At 44.9% G+C, this 20,511-nt stretch overlaps 4 protein-coding genes across 9 annotated transcripts; 2 read left to right on the forward strand and 2 right to left on the reverse strand.

Annotated features, from left to right (window-relative positions):
• Positions 1 to 5,976: 5,976 nt before the first annotated feature.
• LOC112881116 lies at positions 5,977 to 6,824 on the reverse strand. Its single transcript, XM_025945817.1, has 4 exons — positions 6,610 to 6,824; positions 6,452 to 6,518; positions 6,162 to 6,357; positions 5,977 to 6,059 (listed from the first exon to the last, which is right to left on the reverse strand). The coding sequence occupies exons 1-4, from the start codon at positions 6,822 to 6,824 to the stop codon at positions 5,977 to 5,979; spliced, it is 561 nt and encodes a 186-aa protein (XP_025801602.1).
• Positions 6,825 to 7,375: 551 nt separating this feature from the next.
• LOC112882101 (serine/threonine-protein kinase PEPKR2-like) lies at positions 7,376 to 11,185 on the reverse strand. The gene is made up of 3 exons (XM_025947086.1): positions 10,233 to 11,185; positions 8,079 to 8,375; positions 7,376 to 7,996 (listed from the first exon to the last, which is right to left on the reverse strand). Exons 1-3 carry the CDS (start codon positions 10,993 to 10,995, stop codon positions 7,689 to 7,691), a joined length of 1,368 nt encoding a protein of 455 aa, XP_025802871.1. The 5' UTR covers positions 10,996 to 11,185; the 3' UTR covers positions 7,376 to 7,688.
• A 3,336-nt stretch (positions 11,186 to 14,521) lies between these two features.
• On the forward strand, positions 14,522 to 18,966 carry LOC112882102 (phosphoribosylaminoimidazole-succinocarboxamide synthase, chloroplastic). Of its 6 annotated transcripts, none has more exons than XM_025947088.1 (13): positions 14,523 to 14,917; positions 15,002 to 15,103; positions 15,399 to 15,528; positions 15,661 to 15,753; positions 15,836 to 15,924; positions 16,540 to 16,620; positions 16,913 to 17,002; positions 17,332 to 17,421; positions 17,532 to 17,582; positions 17,684 to 17,730; positions 17,921 to 17,978; positions 18,050 to 18,152; positions 18,831 to 18,966. In XM_025947088.1, the coding sequence occupies exons 1-12, from the start codon at positions 14,597 to 14,599 to the stop codon at positions 18,104 to 18,106; spliced, it is 1,209 nt and encodes a 402-aa protein (XP_025802873.1). In that variant the 5' UTR covers positions 14,523 to 14,596; the 3' UTR covers positions 18,107 to 18,152; positions 18,831 to 18,966. The 6 variants fall into 6 exon arrangements, with proteins under 6 accessions (XP_025802876.1, XP_025802877.1, XP_025802875.1 ...); XM_025947089.1 differs by having other exon boundaries at positions 18,815 to 18,955; XM_025947091.1 differs by lacking the exon at positions 17,921 to 17,978 and having other exon boundaries at positions 14,522 to 14,917.
• On the forward strand, positions 18,880 to 20,267 carry LOC112882105 (glutathione transferase GST 23). The gene is made up of 2 exons (XM_025947097.1): positions 18,880 to 19,304; positions 19,399 to 20,267. The coding sequence occupies exons 1-2, from the start codon at positions 18,987 to 18,989 to the stop codon at positions 19,750 to 19,752; spliced, it is 672 nt and encodes a 223-aa protein (XP_025802882.1). The 5' UTR covers positions 18,880 to 18,986; the 3' UTR covers positions 19,753 to 20,267.
• The last annotated feature ends 244 nt before the right edge of the window (positions 20,268 to 20,511 follow it).

The raw sequence follows: 20,511 nt of genomic DNA on the forward strand, positions 1-20,511 counted from the left end.
TGGTGGCATCAGGGCACACATTCATCGCATGGTCAACCAGAATAACAAGCTTAAGTCATTGGACCTTGCCTTCAAGGAGGATCACATTGTCCATTTGGTTTTTGCTTCGTTGCCAAAAGAATTTGACACTTTTGTTGTCAATTACAACACCCAACCACATACTTGGGACATAGAAAAGACCATTGCGATGTGTGTTCACGAGAAGGAAAGGATAAAATCCACCACTGGTGGATCTTTAAACTACGTGAACAAGAAGAAAAATGCCAATTACAAAGGCAATTTTTCATCTTCTTCTTCATCCTCTTCTAAAGGTAAAGGCTCTCATCAACACAGACCTCAAGAAGGACACGCTCTAGTAGAGAAGGATCAGTATCTCTACTGCAAAGAAAGGGGTCACTACAAGAAAAACTGTCACCGATATTTAAAGATGATCATGGAAAAGAGAGGTGAGAACATTATTTCATTCATAAATGAATCCTTGTATATAGAATATTCAAAAACCACTTGGTGGATTGATTCAGGAGCAACTATTCATGTTGCAAATTTATTGCAGGGATTCCATTCGACGAGAACCACTCAAAGAAGCGAAAAGCAAGTTAGAGTGGCAAATGGAGCCCAGGCAAACGTTGAAGCAGTGGGAGATGTTCATTTGGAACTCGACACTGGCTTTATTATAATTCTTAGATATGTTTTATATGTACCTTCTTTACACAGAAACTTAATTAGTGTGTCTTGCCTGGACAAAGATGGTTATTCCTGTTTATTTGGAGATGGCAGGTGTTTGATCGAATGTAATAATACAGTTATTTCCATTGCATTCAGAAAGAATGATCTTTATTTGATATCGTTACGCGAAAGTGTGAATTCCGTATGCGATAACAATGCGAATGTATTCTCGCCTACAATCGCGAATAGAAAACGGAAAAGAACTCAAAATGCGTCGTCGAAATTATGGCACTATCGTTTAGGCCATATTTCGAGGGGGAGAATAGAGAGATTAATTAAAAATGATATTCTTTCTCCATTAGAGTTCTCTGACATAGAACAATGCATTAAATGCATAAAAGGCAAATTCATTAAGAAAATAAAGAAAAATGCTAAGAGGAGCACAGGTGTATTAGAAATAATTCACACAGATATCTGTGGTCCGTTCAATGTAAAGAGTGTGGATGGTTATGACTCGTTCATAACATTCACAGACGATTATTCCCGTTATGGATACATTTATCCAATTAAAGAAAGATCCGAGGCTTTGGATAAATTTAAAATATTCAAGGCCGAAGTAGAAAATCAACACGATTTAAAGATTAAAATCGTAAGATCTGATCGTGGAGGGGAATACTACGGTCGACATACCCCGTATGGCCAAGTTTCAGGACCTTTTGTAAAGTTCCTGATGGAGCAAGGTATAGTGGCCCAGTACTCGATGCCGAGTGAACCTCAGCAAAATGGAGTGGCTGAAAGACGTAATCGTACCCTGATGGATATGGTGCGAAGTATGATCAGCTGCTCTACGTTGCCAGTGAGTTTATGAATGGAGGCTCTGAAAACCGTCATTCATATTCTCAACAGAGTTCCAAGTAAATCGGTGCCGAAAACGCCGTATGAAATGTGGATAGGAAGAGTACCTGAAAGGATCGATGGACCAAGAGGGGGGTGAATTGGGCTTTTTTCAATTTCTAAAACAAGGTAAAGCAACCTTAACCTGTGCAAAGCTAGAAAGGCACCAATTCACCAACCGGGTAACTAAACTACCTACGCAAGCTAGGAAAGATAAAAAAGAGGTAAAGCCTAGCAAGGTAGAGCAAAGTAATGATCCCTAAGTCAAGCACATGAATAAAATGCATGAAAGATAATGCTTGAATAAATAAAGTGGACAAGAGATAACCGGATTTTTTTCCGTGGTATCGATGTGTTGGCACACACCCCTAATCCACGTTGTGACACTCACAAAGAGTTTTGTCACCTCCCAAGTCACCAAGACGAGGGCGCTCACTAAGAGTCTCCATTCACCATCCCGGTGTGATGGAGATCAAGCCACGTACAATCTTCTTCTCTGGGCTTCCACAATCCTTAGCAAGCTCCGCGAGAATCACCTCGATCACCAAGATCGCCTAGGTGATGCCAATCACCAAGAGTAACAAGCTAAGGCCTTCACTTGAGCAAGAACCGATCACCAAGAACGGATGCACACAAGCTTCTCTCTACTCAAGTCCTTAATCTTGCTTCTTGAATGATTGAATGAACAAGTATGTGAAATGATGAAGCTCAAGGTGGCTCTTGACTATAGTATGAGTGTTTGGATGTTGCCTGGTGTCAAGAGTAGTAAAATGACCCATTGGAGGGGTATATATAGGCAGCTCACACGAACAGAGCCGTTGGAGAAAAAGCTGCCAGAAAAACTGCGTAGCGCCGGTTAATCCGACGTACCTCCAATAGTCATCGTCGTTTTAACCGGTGAACGTAAGCTGCCTCTTTTGAAAACTAGCCATTACAACTTGGGCAGATTAACCGACGTATCATCGGTTTAACCGGTGAGTGTAGTTGTCCACTGAACAACAGAAAAACCAAGTCTCTGGACAACTGCACCGACGTTAAATTCAAACATCGTCGGTTTAACCGGTGTATCGACTTGTCCACACTCAGCTGACTCCGTTTAACCGACGTATAGAAAAGTGAGAGCGTCGGTTAAACCGGTGTTAAGGACTTTTCCTGATTTTGCCTTTTCTGATTTGAGTCTTGAATGAAATCCAAATAATCTTGAGATATGAGTTGAGAACCACTTATTTGAACTTCTAGAAACCTGAGTGACCATTGTGTGCATCCATTTTTAAATGACCATGTCCATGCTCAAGTTACTTAGCCTAAACCCCTCTTAATAGTGCGATCACTACAAAATTATAAAACCTATATAACCTAAGTGTCCTTCTCAACCTTATGACACTTAGGACTAGAAAGATTCTTAGTCTTGACATATTATTGAGTTGAAGGGGCCTCTTTTGACATATGACCAAATGAGCGATAATGATCTATAAAGCTGCACAAACTCATTAGTCACAATAATGGTTGTCATTAATCACCGAAACATACCTTGAGGGCCTAGATGCTTACAGTACCCTCACTGAATCACCTGCGGGTGTGGGGGAGTCCTGCTGAGGCAAAAGTATTTAACCCGACCATTGCAAAACTAGATTCCAAAACAGTATCTTGCCATTTCATTGGCTATCCAGAAATGTCAAAGGGTTTTCGTTTCTAATGCCCAGACAGATCCACAAAATTTGTAGAAACGAGACACGCAGTCTTCCTTGAAGATCAAATCATCTGGGGGAGCGGCACAGCTAGGAAGATTGATCTTGAGGAGAAGCGGGTGTATACACCCAATCCCATGATTCAGGAATCTTTCTTCCCGCTGCCCGCTGTATGCACCGCCAGTGCAAGTCACGGTGATGCCAACACCTCTAGTGGCTCCTTTTGTGGTAAAGATGAATGAGGAAGTGGAACCTATTCATCAGGCTCTTGACGAGCCCATTGCCACACAAGAAGGGGAGCAACAGCAGCCCCAAATAGATGAGGCACCGCAGGCTCAGGCTCGTGGGAGACCTCAAAGAACAAGGAAGCCCGCTATTTCTAAAGACTATAAAGTCTATAATAGCGAAGAAATTCAAATGGAGAATGATCCCACTTCATTTGAAGAAGCCATGAGAAATGAACACTCGTCGAAATGGCTTGATGCCATGGAAGATGAAATAAAATCGATGAGTACTAACAAAGTGTCGGACTTAGAGGAAATTCCTAAAGGAACCAAAACAGTAGGCTGCAAATGGGTCTACAAAACCAAATATGACTCCCAAGGGAATATAGACAAATTTAAAGCACGACTCGTGGCAAAAGGATACACACAAAGAGAAGGAATTGATTACAATGAGATCTTTTCTCCAGTCTCATGTAAAGATTCTTTCAGAATTATAATGGCTCTTGTGGCGCATTATGATCTAGAATTACATCAGATGGATGTGAAAACAGCATTTCTGAATGGGGACCTAGATGAAACCGTCTACATAGCACAGCCGAAAGGTTTTGTCGTGGAAGGTAAAGAGAAATTGGGATGCCGTCTAAAGAAATCGATTTATGGGCTAAAGTAAGCTTCAAGACAGTGGTACTTGAAGTTCGATAAAACAATAAAAGAATTCGGGTTCAAAGAAAATATCGAGGACAATTGCGTTTACGCAAAATTCAGCAATGGGAAATATCTCTTCCTAATTCTGTATGTAGATGACATCCTACTGGCAAGTAGTGACGTCAGTCTGCTACTAGAAACGAAAAAGTTTTTATCCTCGCATTTCGAGATGAAAGATCTTGGTGAAGCAAGATTCGTTCTAGGAATCGAGATTCATCGAGACAGATTGAAAGGGGTATTAGGACTGTCTCAAAAGACATATATAGAAAAGGTCCTAAAGAAGTTTAACATGCATAAATGCAGTACCTCACCTGCACCTATAGTTAAGGGCGACAGATATGGGGAATTTCAATGCCCCAAGACTCAATATGAAATTGATCAAATGAAAATGGTACCATATGCTTCTGCTGTGGGAAGCTTACAATATGCACAAGTGTGCACACGCCCTGATATAGCTTACGTTACCGGGTTGCTTGGCAGATTTCAGAGTAATTCAGGACCAAAACACTGGAAGTTAGTAAAGAAGGTTCTGCGCTATTTGCAAGGAACCAAAGGCCTCATGTTAACATACAGAAAAACAGAATCTCTGCGTATCGTAGGATACTCAGACTCCGATTATGCAGGAGATGATAGAAAATCCACCTCAGGATATGTGTTCATCCTTGCCGGGGGAGCAATATCATGGAAAAGTTGCAAACAAACCGTCACTACATCGTCCACAATGTATGCCGAGTTTGTTGCATGTTATGAGGCTATAGGGCAGGTGAACTGGCTAAAGAAGTTCATACCCGGTCTGAGAATGATTGATGATATATCTAAACCATTACAGGTGTACTGCGATAATGAGCCCGTAGTAATGTATGCACACAACAAAACAAGTGGAGCTGCCAAACACATAGATATAAAATATTATGTTATGAAAGATAAAGTCCGAGATCATATTATAAATCTCGCGTATATAAGCACAGTAAAAATGCTTGCGGATCCGCTAATGAAAGGCTTACTACCCAGCGTGTTCAAGGAACACGTAGCCGGCACGGGGCTAAGGAATAGCCTGTGATCTTCGGACTACAATGGCCCAAAAGGTTAAAGAATCCGTCTCTGAATGGAAGCGTGAATTGTAGCTGCTAAATCTATCGACTGATGATCGTGACGATGAGGCATGCTCATACACAAATCTATGACGAAACGCGAAAAAGTAAAAGTAAAAGAAAAGTATAAGGTGAGATCAAGGGGGAGACTGTTAGTTTTGATCTCCCTAGGCCATCGGATCCTAACAGGCCCGATGGGCCTCCTCACCTATGCGCCCTGATCGGGGGCGCCCCAGCTCGTTCCTAGCTGGTGGGCCCCCGTCGCGCTACGCTATAAAGGACAGGTGGGGGCCAGCGTCACGCCATACGAGATTCACCGGCCGCCGCCACCCCACCAACAGTAAAACCCTAGCCGATCTAAGTTGAGCGCAGCAGCGGCGGGAAGCATCGCCGCCGGCCATCGCCCTCGTCTCCGACTCGACTCCGAGCCCGTGGACGCAACCCGAACCTCGGCCACCGCGAGCCCGTACGCCTTTGCCTCGGCCACCGCGAGCTCCTGCGCTGCATCACCATGGCGGGCACGACATCATCTGCCGCGACGCAAGGGCAAGAAGGTATACCCCGTGCCCTTCCCCTCTCTCTTTCTCTCTCTATATTGCTCGGTATATGTTAGTAGTACACGATATCTTCTAATCTAATCGTGCAGTAGCTGATCCAAAGATTTAACACAGGTGAGCTCACCTTCCATGACGGGAACCTTCTTCTCGCTTAGATGCCGTTCACGGGGTGCAAGATGTCGTACTGGCCGGGGCAAATTGCACAGCTCCTTTTGTAGCGGCAGAGCGGCTCTTCTGTTGTCAGGCATGCATCGGTCAATCGTATTACAGAGAAAGGGAAACAAAGAAATAGGCGACTTATTACTAAGTACTAGGATCAAGAAAGGGAGTTATTACCGATTATGGTGCTCGTTTCAACGATTGGGTCATCATGGTGTTGCTTGTAGCGCAGCTCAGCGAAGAAGCGCTTGATCTTCCTAGTCGTCGTCGTCCCTGGGTTGTTGCTGCTGCGGCTGCGAGCCCAGAAGTTGACGTGGTTCCTATAGCACACGCTGGCTTCCATCAAGGCCTTGACAGGATCGAACTCCCCACCCTGCCATGTCGAGCACGCGTCTAATGTATGTACCACACCAAGGAAGATCTACTGCTCATCTACGGAGTACTTGATCAGAATTGAGAGGACATACCGGGTGCCTGGCGTTGTAGTGGCGGAGAGCGTGGTGGACGTTTTTCATGACGAAGGCGTCGCGATCCCTGCACCAATTTCCGTTTTTTCTTATCATCAGTTTATCTGAATCTGATTGGCTGATTCGATTGTTTAACGAAACCCAATTCGATTGCTTGCGAGTAGGAAGGAGCAGGCCGGGCGACTTGCTCCTCCGTGCGCATGGAAGCCGCTCGACGAATGCCTTTATCCCGCAGTTTCTTCTCCTTGCGCTTGCGCTCGAGGTGGCGGTTGCGCAGCCGCAGCTGCTCCTCGCCGGACAGTTCGTGCAGGAACGCGCATCCGGTATCATCATCCGGCTCCACCGCCGTCGCCGCCCGCTTCCGGGATGCCATCGCCCGGGATCTAATCTAATGCAAGTCCCTGGGTCTCGCCCGCCCTCGTAATCCTGTAGCTGCCTGTTTGTTTGTAGCGGCAGGCCGGGCGGCCAATGCTGGAGGAAGAAACCGAATACTAATCCTAACTCGACTCCAAAAGAATCTTCGGATCCGAAGTTCTGGACTAGATTCGCCAATCTCTACTCTCTAGATATCCGAAACAGGCCTGGATGGAACGGACCTCCAGTCGCTTCAGCGTACTACTCGATCACTAGATGAAGAAGAAAGGATGGACTCGTGTGGAACGGATGTAAGATTTCCAATCGAGCCGCGGTCAATCCCCCCAGCTACAAACGCGAATCAAGAATGCAGTTTGCATGTGGCCACGAAGAGTTGCTATCCACCGTATCTCTTGCTGCAAGTCCGGACTGTATATTGACTGAGCTATTGACACGCAGCACATGATGGCTGATGTGAAACATCATGTTAGCAGAAATTTTGCATATTACCAAACCGAGCTGCCTGCATCAGGTCACTGAGCTGTTCCTGATGGCGCATGCCAAAAATCATGGTAAGACAACAGCTTATGAATTATGAACATTGCTTGAAAGTTGGTACAGTTCTGACAACATAAATTAGCAACCCAGGCACAGATAGGGGGAGGGATCATGCTATTTACAAAATTTACAGCAATTACTACCGTCGGGTTCATCAGCAATTACTGGAGAAAACCTACATAACAACCACTTGCCGCCTTGCTGGAAAACCCCGAGTTATTATCCTCAGCTCTACACCAGCCAGTGGAGCCACTGTAAATCAGACCCACCTTCTCTGCGAGAAAAATGGACACCATTCCAATCTGGAGCTATACACTGGGTCAGGTCAGAAAGCCGTGCACAGATTACTCTTCAAGTTTGAAGAGCATTCTTGCTGAATGGTGATTGCAGGGCTACAGAGCCGACTTCTCTTCGGCTCTGATATTCTAACACGGGTTATTGCTGCTGTCAGTGCGTCAACTATGCCACATTCATCCTGATCCTCTGACCTTTGGCTGAAGTCTGACAATGACTCACATTCTGACCTAAGTCTGTCCCATGGAATCCTGGGTGTTAAAATCTTGTTAGCGACACATAAATTAGCAGTTACCACCTTCAAGGGGCATTCCGTGTAAAATAGGACCCATGGGTGACCTGAAATAGGCATTAGTAAGTAAATACATTATCAAAACAGAAAGCAATGCTAGGTGAGAAACTCTTTGGATCTTCAACTTACTAAGAACTTCATCAGCAGTCATTCTAGAAGAGACATCTCTATTCAACATTCGGCTAATAAGATCCTTCCCAAGACCTGATATTGATTCCCATGGACCACTGCTGAAATCAAGTTCAACCGTCTTTATAGACTCAAAGACAGCGTCCAGAGAGCCTCCTTGAAATGGAAGTGAACCAAGCAGTAGTACATGTAGTAGCACACCAGCACCCCATATATCAACTTTCTCAGAATAGCTTCCAGAAAGAACTTCAGGTGCTACATATGCTGGACTCCCAGCTACGCCAGACAATTTCTGACCTGCTCGATGCATCCAACAAATGTTAGTTAGTTTCCACAGCCACAGCCACAAATAAAAATAGATGGAATTATGCCAATCAGGAGATGAAGCATGACAATGAAAATACAACAATACAACATGAAGAAAAATAGAAAAACGCTCAGTGCTCAAATGTCTCATAGGATACTTACTGCTGGCGGAGTGTTGGAAATAATGAATAAGTCCCTCATAGCAAACCTTAAGGTTGTCCAGAAAATCTCATTGGAATTGTTTTTTTTGACATTACATTAGATGTAGACTTGGAGTATTTTCAATCTAGGTATAAGAACCAACAATACAGCATGGTAAATCCATTCTCACAACAAGAGTAAACACAAAAAAATTTGAATCAAAAGTAAAAAAAATGTAGGTTTGCTAAAACTCATCAGTACCTTATTCAATATATGCAGCTACTTTCAGGAGCCAGTGCCCCTGTTGCCATACAACTCTAAATCATAGATTCTATAATTCCATTCAAAAGTTGCACTGCTTTCTAATGCATAAAAGCAACTAAATCGCATTACGAACATGGAACATGACAGCATATGGTATGGTAGGAAAACCATGCTAGTCTCTGGCAGACCACACTTTGATTGGAGTGGCATAAGACGTAAACATTACATAACGATCAGCGCAAGTTCAGGACATCAGATCCAATTTTCTGTGCGCAGAAGTAGGACTAGCAGCCCCAAACGAAAATTCATGAATTAGTATCAACCAGCGCCAGGCTTCAATTCTCTTGGCATGCCTAACAAGACAGATGACACAATGATGCCCGCCTGCTACAGTTCATGACTCCAAAAACACAGCACAACACATCAGTATGTTAGCACTGCATAGATAGCGAGCAGCCTAAACATCAATACCTTGCAAACTACAAGGTACTAGACAAATGATGGAGCTAATATACTTCAGTTACTCTAATTAGTTAGTTATATAACTAGACAATGAGACCCAAGCTATCAAAGTCCATTCAGCTCTTGCACATTAGGGTGCTATAAATCAATGTCTTCTGCATCAACGTAAATTTTTGAACTTTGCTATTCTATGCAAGCAAGCAGAAACTTTATCAAGAATTTCCTAGCATCAGGTCTCGATTATCTTATCATACCTAGCAATAGGAGATGACACGTGAATGAACACTTGGTTATGAATTCATGACTCCGAAAACACAGCTTGCGCTAGTATTGAGAGCATTTCTTCTTATGGAGTAATGGACACCACACAAAACATCATATCAATTGTCAATTAGAACTCAGGTGGGAAACAAAACAGACCACTGAGACCAGACATCGACAGTCACCAACTTAAGGAAGACTCCAGAGATGAGTAAGGTTGAGTTGGCCTCATTTGCTTGTTACATGACCAAGTCAGGAAGACCAGAGCTACATGGCTCACTTAGGTTCCTAGGCCATAAACGTATAAATTAGTTGACTCCCAACTCGGTTTACATCACACTAGCTGGTACTCAAGGCCACATATATGGGAAACCTGCAAAAATGCTAGCAGCCATGGTAAAACATAGATAAGTAATGAGTCTGTATATCAAGTGGAATTCTAGAAACCTAAGACCTTGGCACCCAACTATACCCCAAGTAACATGGAAACATTGCTGAAATGTACTTAGTATAGCTATGCGCAGACATCATTTTAGTTTACCACTGGCACTTAAATATGACTGAACCTACTACAGTCCAATTTAGACTTCTGGTTGATGCTATACTACTTTTAAATTCTTGCTTGACACTACATTGTTGGAATTCACTGTTAAAACATGTACCCAATGCCATCTTCTTGAGCTCCAAACTGAAAGATAGCAACATTGCATAAAAAATTACCATTGGTGACCCGTGCAGCAAGTCCGAAATCGGCAAGCTTCATCTTCCCAGCCTTGGTGAGCAAAATATTCTCCGGCTTAATGTCCCTGTGCACGACACCCATGTCGTGGCAGTACTTGAGCACGGCCATGAGATCTTTGATCAGAATGGCAGCACGCTGCTCGGAGAACTTGCCCTGCCTGGCGATCTCGTCGAGCAGCCTGCCCCCGCCGCAGAGCTCCATGACGAGGTAGAACTTGTCTGCGTCCTCGAAGACGGCCTTGAGCGTGACGACGCCCGGGTGGCCCGAGAGGTGCTGCATGATCTCCACCTCGCGATGGACCGTCTCCTCGCCGTTCTTGGGCAGGGCCTTGCAGGCGAATTCCTCGCCGCCGGCCTTGGCGCGGCAGATCCGGACGGAGCCGAACTTGCCTTGCCCGATCTCGGCCCCGAGCTCGTACTCGCTCTCGAGGCGCTTCTTCCGGCCCATCCGCGTGGCGGACTCGATGCAGCCCAGCTTCCGCTTGAGCCCGCGGCCGGGGCTGTCGGGCGCCGCCCGCCCGCTCGCGGGCGGCGCCGTCATCACCACGCCGCCCCGGGCCGAGGCGGAGGCCCCCGCCTCGCCGGCGGCGCCCCCGGAGGGCGAGGGCTTCTTCTTCTCGGGCCGCGGCTTGGGCTCGCGGCAGGTGCGCTTGCGGGCGGCGGCGGCGGGCGCGTCGTGGAGGGATCCGGCCAGCGAGCACGCGGCGCGCGCGCCCTTGCGCTTCCGCGGCAGCGAATCCATGCTGCTGGAGGGGATCGGAAAACCCTAGGCGGCGGCGGCGGCGTGCTTGCGCCTCTTGCGTGTCATGGGGGTTGGGGGAGTGCGGAGGCGTGCGGTGCTGGATCGGGGAAGGTGGGTGGTGCGAGACCGGGGGATTGGGAGCGAGGGGCTCGAGGAGGGGAGGGGGCAGGGGGAAGGAAAAGGGAGGGAAGAATGGGAGAGATGAGGAGGACGGTGGTGGGGTTTGGCTGGTCCTCTTGGACTCGTGTCGTGCGGTGTCGCCGGGCCGGGTCGGCTCGTCAGATCAAGTCGGGGTGGCCGGGTGGGGTGGGGAGCACGGGAGAAGGCACAGTTTCTTGGGAGGGGCGCCGCGTGCGCCTGCAGCGTACGGGCGGAACCGGGCAGCGTGATGGTGTCGGGCGCGGGATCTCTGCCTCTGCGCTGCGCGGCGCGGCGCTGCGGGAAAGTCACGCGACGCCGACGGTTCCTGCCCCGGGCGGTTGCGTTGCGGCTGCGGTTGGGGCAACGGCGACGGGACGGGGTTTGACGGGGGGAATTCCCTCGCCAGGGGCCTGGGCTTCTTGACCGGCAGACTCACGGGTGACGGACGTGCTCCCGTGGTCTCCGTGTTCGGCGTGCGTGCTCGGCTGCTCGCGGCCTCGTGCTCCGTGGAGTCCGAGTAGGAGGGCATTGACGGGGCTCAAAAACAGCTTCAAAGCAAGCTCCGTCAAAAAATTGTTTTTAAAACGATTCCATCCATAAAACTGTTAGTAAAGTTTAAAATAGTTTCCACTATGGTGGTGAAGCCACATTTTGTGACTCTAATCAGCTTCTCATCTTCAATCCATTCATAAAAGGTAAGATAAAACTATTTTGCTAAATATTTTTTAAAATAACTTTAACTTCACTAAAAACCGTTCCACCGAAAAGTCGGAGCTGCAGCCGTTACCCTTACGAAACGGGTCCTAATTTTCTCGGACTGTTCCGGAGGCCTGGAGCTCACGCACCGACGTACGTTTCACGGGCGGGACGTGGGCGTCCTGGCACGACGTTGGTCTGGCCTCGTATTTATTTCCGCTTGGCAGAGACGCCTGCAGCAGCCAGCAGCAGGTGAGGACAGACTACAGAGGGCCGCAGCGTGTACACAGTGCGCCGCTCTCGTTCCGTCAAGCTCGAGCATGCAGGATCTGGATCACTTGTTCTTCAGCTTCACGTCTCAACGATTTGAAGCTTTGAACTCGTTGCTTGTTTAGAACACAGAAATCCAATCAACTGAAGTTCAGTCGTTTTCTAACTTCCCTTTTGAACAGATGAAAATTGAGTCGTTTTGCTTTGAGATTTTTATATTTACTCACTCCATTACAAATTGTAGTTCATTTTGATAATTAAGATATATAAATTTTACTATATATGTAGATATAATGTATATCTAGATTTATCAGAACAAACTACAGTTGAAACGGAGGGAGTACTTGAAACAATGCCCAGAAGTGTCACCGAGAGCATCTCAAGCTAATCATGTCTACCAATAATGAGTTTTATGACAGTAAACATTGTCATCGTTCTGTAAATTGATTTGACTGTTTTGGTGAGAAATTACATGAGCAGAATTAAGATTTTCCATTTCGTTTTCCGCTGTAATGCTGCTGCCATGACATGAGTTTTGCTGGTTACAGCTGCGTGACCTGAGGTGGACGACGTTTTGGTGTCGTTGTGCTGTCTGTTGGACATGGTGTGTTATGTACATTTGTACCTGATGATGTTAGCGTTGAGTTGTGGAATCTACAGTTGTTGCGTTAGAGGATGGCCTGGTGGTTTGCAGCGTGCCATGAATTGCTGGTTTAGTTGTGGTATTGGTCAGAGTTCTCATTTGAGTTGCTTTTGACGATGAGGTCCTTAATGCTAACTTATCAAACCTTAACAGTTGGACTAGGTATCTCAAGCTCTTAGAGAATAATGGTATATTGTAATGAGGTTTAAGAGACAATATTAACTTAACGTGATAGGTTGGCTCACATGATCTAGAATTTATTGTAATTACCTACCATAAGAAATATGATACAAATATTATCTTATTAAGGTCCCATTTGGATCCTAGGGACTAAACTTTAGTCCTCTCTTTTAACACCGATTTGATGGACTAAATAAGAGCAAATTGCAAAACTAATTGCATAAGTCACGGCTAAATATCGAGACAAACGTATTGATACTAATTAGTCCATGATTAACACATATTTACTGTAGCACAACATTGCCAAATTATAATTTAATTAGATTTAATGAATTCATCTCGTGAATTAGTCTTCTTTTATACAATTATTTTTCTAATTAGCCTACATTTAGTATTTCTAATTGATGTCTAAATATCCGATCTTAATCCTATGGGATCCAAACATGGAGCAGAAGCATTTGCTACCCGTACCTCAAGAATAAACGAAATGTGTCGATGTCAGATGGGGAGCACGAAAAGTCTCGGAAAAACTAAATTTATACAAGGTAAGTAATTGGGAAAATGATCAACAAATCAATCACGGAGAGAAAAGTTGTTGATAGTTCGTACACCACAACATGTTGATATTTTTTTCTTAATGCAACAATACCTTACTCCGACGGGTGTATCAATGCTAATACCTACTAGTGCCTTTTCTTTTGCTATTTTTATCTTGAAATCATATCTTCTTTAAAGCATCGCTACTCATCAAAAGAAAGTGAGGAAAACGAATGATCATGCAATGATCCGCCATAGCTAATACGGAGGTAAGTTTGATTCTGCCGTTGATAGTTTGAGAGAAAAACGCGAGCCTCACTCGTCGAAAAAAGAGTTGATCCTATCATATCATACAGTTGGAAAACATTTAGACGTTGACAAATTGGATCATGGAGTATCTTGCCCTTTTACATTCTTTTAGATCAAATAGAATGTCAGCTGGTACCATCAATTATCATTAAAAATATCCTTGGCGCAACAAGATTAAGAATCTAATCGGATCCAAGTAGTTAAGTTTAGCTCGGACTAATCCAAACGGATTAGCTAATACAACTAAAGATTTTTTAACTAGCTAAATAATAATTATTCAATTAGCTAAATCTTACTAGCTAACTAATATACTATTAAATAAATGAATTCAAATAGAGACTAATAACTAGCCGACGGCATCCTATCAACCATCCATTTCATGTCGAAGAGAATCAATTTTATGATTATAACTCCATCCTATATCTTTATATTTTTCGCAGTCTCGTTAGAGCATCTTCAATAGATTACTCATTCCTTTCTCCGATATCAAAAAATTAATATTTTAATAATTGAAGGTGCTTCATCAAATTACCAATCCAATTCTTATTACCGGTAATCACGGAACACACATCCCTCTCATCTAAACGAGAAAGATTCATCCCTTACCTTATTATTGGTGATTGAATTTTTGATAGTCTGCTATAGCAATCATAATTAAAAATAAAAATTAGTTATTGATAATGAAGATAAAATATATTTTAGGTGTGAGGTACCAGTAATATTTGAAATTTTTTCTTATATTACAACGCCTAAACAAAAACCCCGCAGCAAGCCAGCAACCAGCCGAACGCCAGGCGAAAACCCGCTCCTCTCCGCGCCTTTCCCATGTCCCCCTCCGCGCCGCCCGCCGCCGCCGCCGCCCGCGTCGCGAGCCCAGCCAAAGCGCTCCTCGGGGCTCCTTCATCCTCGCGCCCTTCTCGCTTCCCCCACGTCTCCATGTCCGCCTCCTCTTCTCCCCGCGCCTCAACCCTCGCCGCGGCGGCCGGCGGGATCGGCGCGGCGGCGGCAGCGCCCTCCCTCCTCGCCGCCGACCCGGGCCACCGCGAGGCCGTCCTGCTCGCCGCGCGCGCCGCCATGGGGAACTGCCTCGGGGAGACCCGCCTCGACCTAGCCGTCCCGGGGCTCCGCCTCGCCGCCAAGGGCAAGGTGAGCAAACAGCTGGCCTGCCATCATTCGGTGACTCTCTTCTAGATTGGTTCTAGTGAGCGAACGTTGGTGCTTGGTGCGAAGGTGAGGGACGTGTACGAGAGTGGGGAGCACCTGGTGCTGGTGACCACTGATCGGCAGAGCGCGTTCGACCGTGTCCTTGCTTCCATCCCGTTTAAAGGCCAGGTATGCTCCTCTGCGTTATTCAGAGCTACTAGTGTTAATAAGCATCTGTCCGATTTGCATGAAATTGTCACACTGTTGAGGGGTTGCCAACTCACTACTCTGATGTCACAAGTGATTATGGTCTGAAATACTATTGTGTTCATAACCTTGTCTAGAATCCTACCAATTGTTGTTCTAGCTCTTCATTTATAGTGTGTCCCAACATTATGAACCTGGAAGCAGAGTGCACTTAGGATAAGAAATAATTGTTTCCATGATTATGTGTTTTAATGTGCTATCATATGGATGATTTCAGGTTCTTAATGAGACAAGCCTTTGGTGGTTCAATCAAACCCTTCACATTACTCCAAACGCAGTAGTGTCTTCTCCTGATAAGAATGTGACAATTGCCAAAAGGTGCACAGTTTTTCCAGTTGAATTTGTTGGTGAGACCTAAGGCTTCTTGCATATTATTTTTCTAATAACAGTTTGCAGTCGTATAAGCAGAATTTCGTTGTCTATGCTAATCTGTTAGTTTATCATTCTTACTAATCCTGTCTTCTCATGTTAATTTTCAGTGAGGGGATTTGTTACAGGAAGCACTGATACATCTTTATGGACAGTTTATAATAATGGTGTCAGGAACTATTGTGGAAATGCTCTTCCTGATGGTATGCCATATGCTGATCAACAATCATCCAATTTGAAGTTGTTTTGTTCTATGTAGACTGATTATTGGCCTCTCTGGTCCAGGCATGGTAAAGAACCAGAAGCTATCTGCTAATATACTGACACCAACGACTAAAGCTGCAGATCACGATGTCCCTGTCAGTCCAGATGAGGTATGCGTTGAATAACTTCTATCTTGCTTCTAGTATATTTTAGTATATTTCATCTTGTAATCTAAAAGTTATAACCTGTTGTAAGTTATTACTAACACTAGATCACATAGTAAAAGGATAAAGAAATGCTCTTAGATTAGTCAAACATTGGAATTCCATAGATCAATAGATGGCTCTGTGATCTGGGATTTGATGAATAGATCACATAGTAAAAGGATAAGGAAATGTTTTTAGATTAGTCAAACATTGGAATTCCATAGATCAATAGATGGCTCCGTGATCTGGGATTTGATGAAGTTACTATCTGGTGCCTTTATTCTGGAGAATTGAGAAGTCGCACTAATTTGTTTGCCTTTTGCTTGCCAGTAGTGATATGTCATTTTGTTTGGTAGTCTTATTTTGATATTTTGGGGGCATTGAGGAATCTGGTAGTCTTTGATTGATTTCTGATGTTATTATCATCTGTTTAGGTTATATTTAGTTCGAACATGAATCTTTGAGAATTGGTAGTATTGTTTTTTGGCATCTGAATGCTGTTGCATGCGTGCACCACCCCCTTTTTATGATTCTATTTGTTATTCAAATAGGTCCTTACATTGCCATTATATTTTGCAGATAATCAAATCAGGGCTGATGTCAAAGGAAGATTTTGATGAGGCAGGAAGCAAAGCCTTAAGCTTGTTTGCATATGGACAGGTAGTGTATTATCATGTTTTCTGTTTCTGCTAAGGCATTTCCAGGTCTGTATCTAGTAACGTTCCAATTTAATTTTACTGGCAAACACTAGAAACAATGGACTTGCAATGTTACGAAATTTACTTTGATGTCCTTGTAGTTTTAATCTCTGCAGCTTGCCACTAAGGTATTTACGACTGGAATTAGAGTTATTTTGACATATGAGTCCACTTGGTGATCTTCTGTGTTAAAGCTATATTACAATTGTGTAACTTATTGATACCCTTTTGTCCTTTCTGTTTTCCATTTGCAGCAAGTGGCCTTAGAGAATGGATTAATTTTAGTTGACACAAAGTATGAGTTTGGAAAGACAGCTGATGGGACAATCGTGCTGATTGATGAGGTTGCATTTCTGAGATGATTTTATAATTGTTTCTTATCTTATGCTCGTCATACCCAGAAACTAGCAAATTATGTATGATTTTAACTTTTTGCAACAGTGACTAACACATCTCGTGGATTTGGATAGTACTAACTAGCTGTTCTGTGTATGAATTTAAACAGAGTTGTTTCATCAATCAATCACTTCATGCTGTTGAAAACTTTCTTTACTTAGAAGTATCTAAAAGTTTTAGAATTATGTTGAGTAAAACTGTATCATAACTTCTGAGATATTGAAATGATGAATGGTTATGATTATAAAACTCATGGTCTCCACTTTTTGACAAGCAGGTTCATACTCCTGACTCCAGCAGATATTGGATTGCTAATTCATATGAAGATAGATTTAAATCTGGTCTCGAACCTGAAAATGTTGACAAGGTAAACTACCCCTGAGTCATACACATCAATGTATGGGCTGATTATTTTGAATCCTTGATGCTGTTTATGCCTTACAAACAATTTTGAAGTATATTAATTAATTCATGCAGGAGTTTTTGAGGCTTTGGTTCAAGAACAACTGCAATCCATATGAAGATGCGGTATAGTTTCTTTATACTAAGTTTTTAAAACCACTTATGGAATTTCTTTCATAACGAGCCAACTTAATTCTGTTGACTGCAATGGTGCTCTAAACATTTAGGTTCTCCCAGAAGCTCCGGAAGAGCTGGTCTGTGAGCTAGCCTGGCGGTATGGCTATTTCTATAAGCTCCTGTTCTTATGACCCATTTCAGTTTTCAGTTTTTTTAGGAAAAAATATTAAATATTCTTATAGCCTGTCCAACCAACAACCTGATGCACATTCTGTATGTACATGAAACTGATGCAAGGATGATTTCTGTTCTGGTTGAATAAGAGTTTGTTTGAATATGCCCTGTAGGTACATTTTCCTGTTTGAAACAATCACAAATGCAAAATTCGAGATCCCAGATACAAGGGTATGCAGAAGATTTTGTTTGTGCTTCTAGTTTAGCAAATAAACAAATCCTTAATGTTTTGTAAGATGCAGGAACCCATTCATGAGAGGATATCGAGGAATGTCGCTCAAGCCTTACGGAACCTGTAATTGCTGATGGGCGACCCCAAGCAGAGATTGCTGATTGCAATAAGAGGTGCATTTCTGGTACTGATATTCAGAGTCATGTGCACCAAACACTCTGCTATTTCCGTTTGTTGACATGGAAATGGGGTGAAGCCTCGTCTTGAAAAATAATAGTAGCATGTGCACGTGCCATGTATAACCTTACAGTGAAGGTTGCCATGACGGCTTGATGAAGCGAAACTATCCACATCTCCACATCTTCCGTCATGTAATATGGTAATAAATTCTGTCAGGGTCCAGTTGTCGTCATGCTCTGCTGTTTGCTCTCTTTGGAGCATGAGAAGAGACAACTAAATAGAGAAATGCAACAAGCATACTTGTATGAGACAGGGAGATGCAGTATGCATACCGTTCTTCCACTAATTTCCTTGTGGAAGTCTGTATCATCGCCAAATGGCTGAGTTGACCAAGTCTTGTTCACGCTTTAGAACACACCTTTTTTAAACAAAATAACATAACCATCCAAACAGTTCAGGATGTTTTAGTGTAATATAATTGGACTTCCCCAATGAGGATTTCTTTTCCTGAAAAGCATCCCTATGGATTACTGTACGTATATTATTTCTATACTACACGCTCTAAGTAGTAACTGGTAAGCTTCTCTGACCATATCTTCCAGCACTCTCGTCGTGTCCATGTCTGTTGATTACTACTTAACTTATATATAAATAAATAAATATTCCCATAGACTCCTTTGGAAGCAAACCATGACCCGGAATCGAGCAGTTGACTTCCGAAGGCTTCCTGGCCTATAAGGGGACAAGCAGATCTCTTCATCTCTTGCAAGTTGCAACAGCAGGAGCGGCAGCGGCAGCGGCAGCAGCAGAGGAGCGGAGCTCCAGCCATGGCAGAGAAGGGCGTGAAGGTATTCGGCATGTGGGCGAGCCCGATGGTGATCCGGGTGGAGTGGGCGCTCCGGCTGAAGGGCGTGGAGTACGAGTACGTCGACGAGGACCTCGCCAACAAGAGCGCCGACCTGCTCCGCTACAACCCGGTGACCAAGAAGGTGCCCGTGCTCGTCCACGGCGGCAAGCCTATCGCCGAGTCCACCATCATCGTCGAGTACATCGACGAGGCCTGGAAGGGCGGCCACCCCATCATGCCGGCCGACCCCTACGAGCGTGCCCAGGCGAGGTTCTGGGCCAGGTACGCTGAAGACAAGGTACGCACGCAACCTGCAGCCACACTCCGTTAGATGGAGGAGCAGGGTTTAATGGGAGCTGAGGACTGGATGTGCCTGTGTCTGCTCCATCCAGTGCAACGCCGCCCTGTACCCGATCTTCACCACCACCGGCGAGGCGCAGCGCGAGGTGGTGCGCGAGGCCCAGCGGTGCCTCAAGACCCTGGAGGCGGCGCTGGAGGGGAGGAGGTTCTTCGGCGGCGACGCCGTGGGCTACCTCGACATCGTCGTCGGGTGGCTCGCGCACTGGCTGCCGGTCATCGAGGAGGTGTCCGGCGCCAGCGTCGTCACCGACGAGGAGCTCCCGCTGATGAAGGCCTGGTTCGGCCGGTTCCTCGCCGTGGACGCGGTCAGGGCGGCCCTGCCCGACAGGGACAGGCTCCTCGCGGCCAACAAAGCCCGCCGCGAGCAGCTCCTCTCCTCCGCGTAGACGGCTTGCTAGTGATTCTAGCGCAGCCACGCATCATCAACGCCATCTGTAGCTGAATAAGGATTGCACGGGCACGTTGTGCAACAGAGGATTGGAAGTCCATTTTACCCATGCAATCGTTATTATGCTGTTGTATCGATTATCATACGAGTTGCCTACTAATTCGGTTATTCCCAAAAATACTGCGTGCTGGCATGTCCGAATGTGTTTGCCAGGATCTCGCCGTAGAAGGAGGCGGCGGAGCCTCGCGACAGGACCTTGGTCAATGTGCCCTTGCGCGGCTCTTGGAAGAACACGACGGCGCTGGCCGGCAGCGTCGACGAGCCGCAGAAGAAGTTGGCACCATGGTTCATGAACCATGATGGCGGCACGCGGCCGACTGGGTCAGCAGCAGGCCCAGTAGCTAGTGGCCCGTTTGGCCGATCGATCTCGTGCTGCCGTCCTTCGGCTATGGCTGCTTGCAATTTTATCGCTGTCCAGTCAAGTCAGTGACCTTGCATTTCTAGAAGCCGTATGAACAGTAGATGGTCGAGAAAAAAAACTAGCTGTATGTTCAAGTCATAAGACAAGCTAGTAAACTTTTCTAGAGATTCTCACAAGGAGTAAACACAATTGCCAACAAATAACCATGGGGTATGTTTCTAAATTATTCGCATTTGAGAATAACAAAAAAAATCCTAATACATGCTTCTAAATTACTCGGACTCTACCATTATGAAAAACTAATTCAATTATCTTTGATAATTGCTTTTATTTATG

Source organism: Panicum hallii, chromosome 2 (genome assembly GCF_002211085.1).
Source record: "Panicum hallii strain FIL2 chromosome 2, PHallii_v3.1, whole genome shotgun sequence".
Lineage (NCBI taxonomy): Eukaryota > Viridiplantae > Streptophyta > Magnoliopsida > Poales > Poaceae > Panicum > Panicum hallii.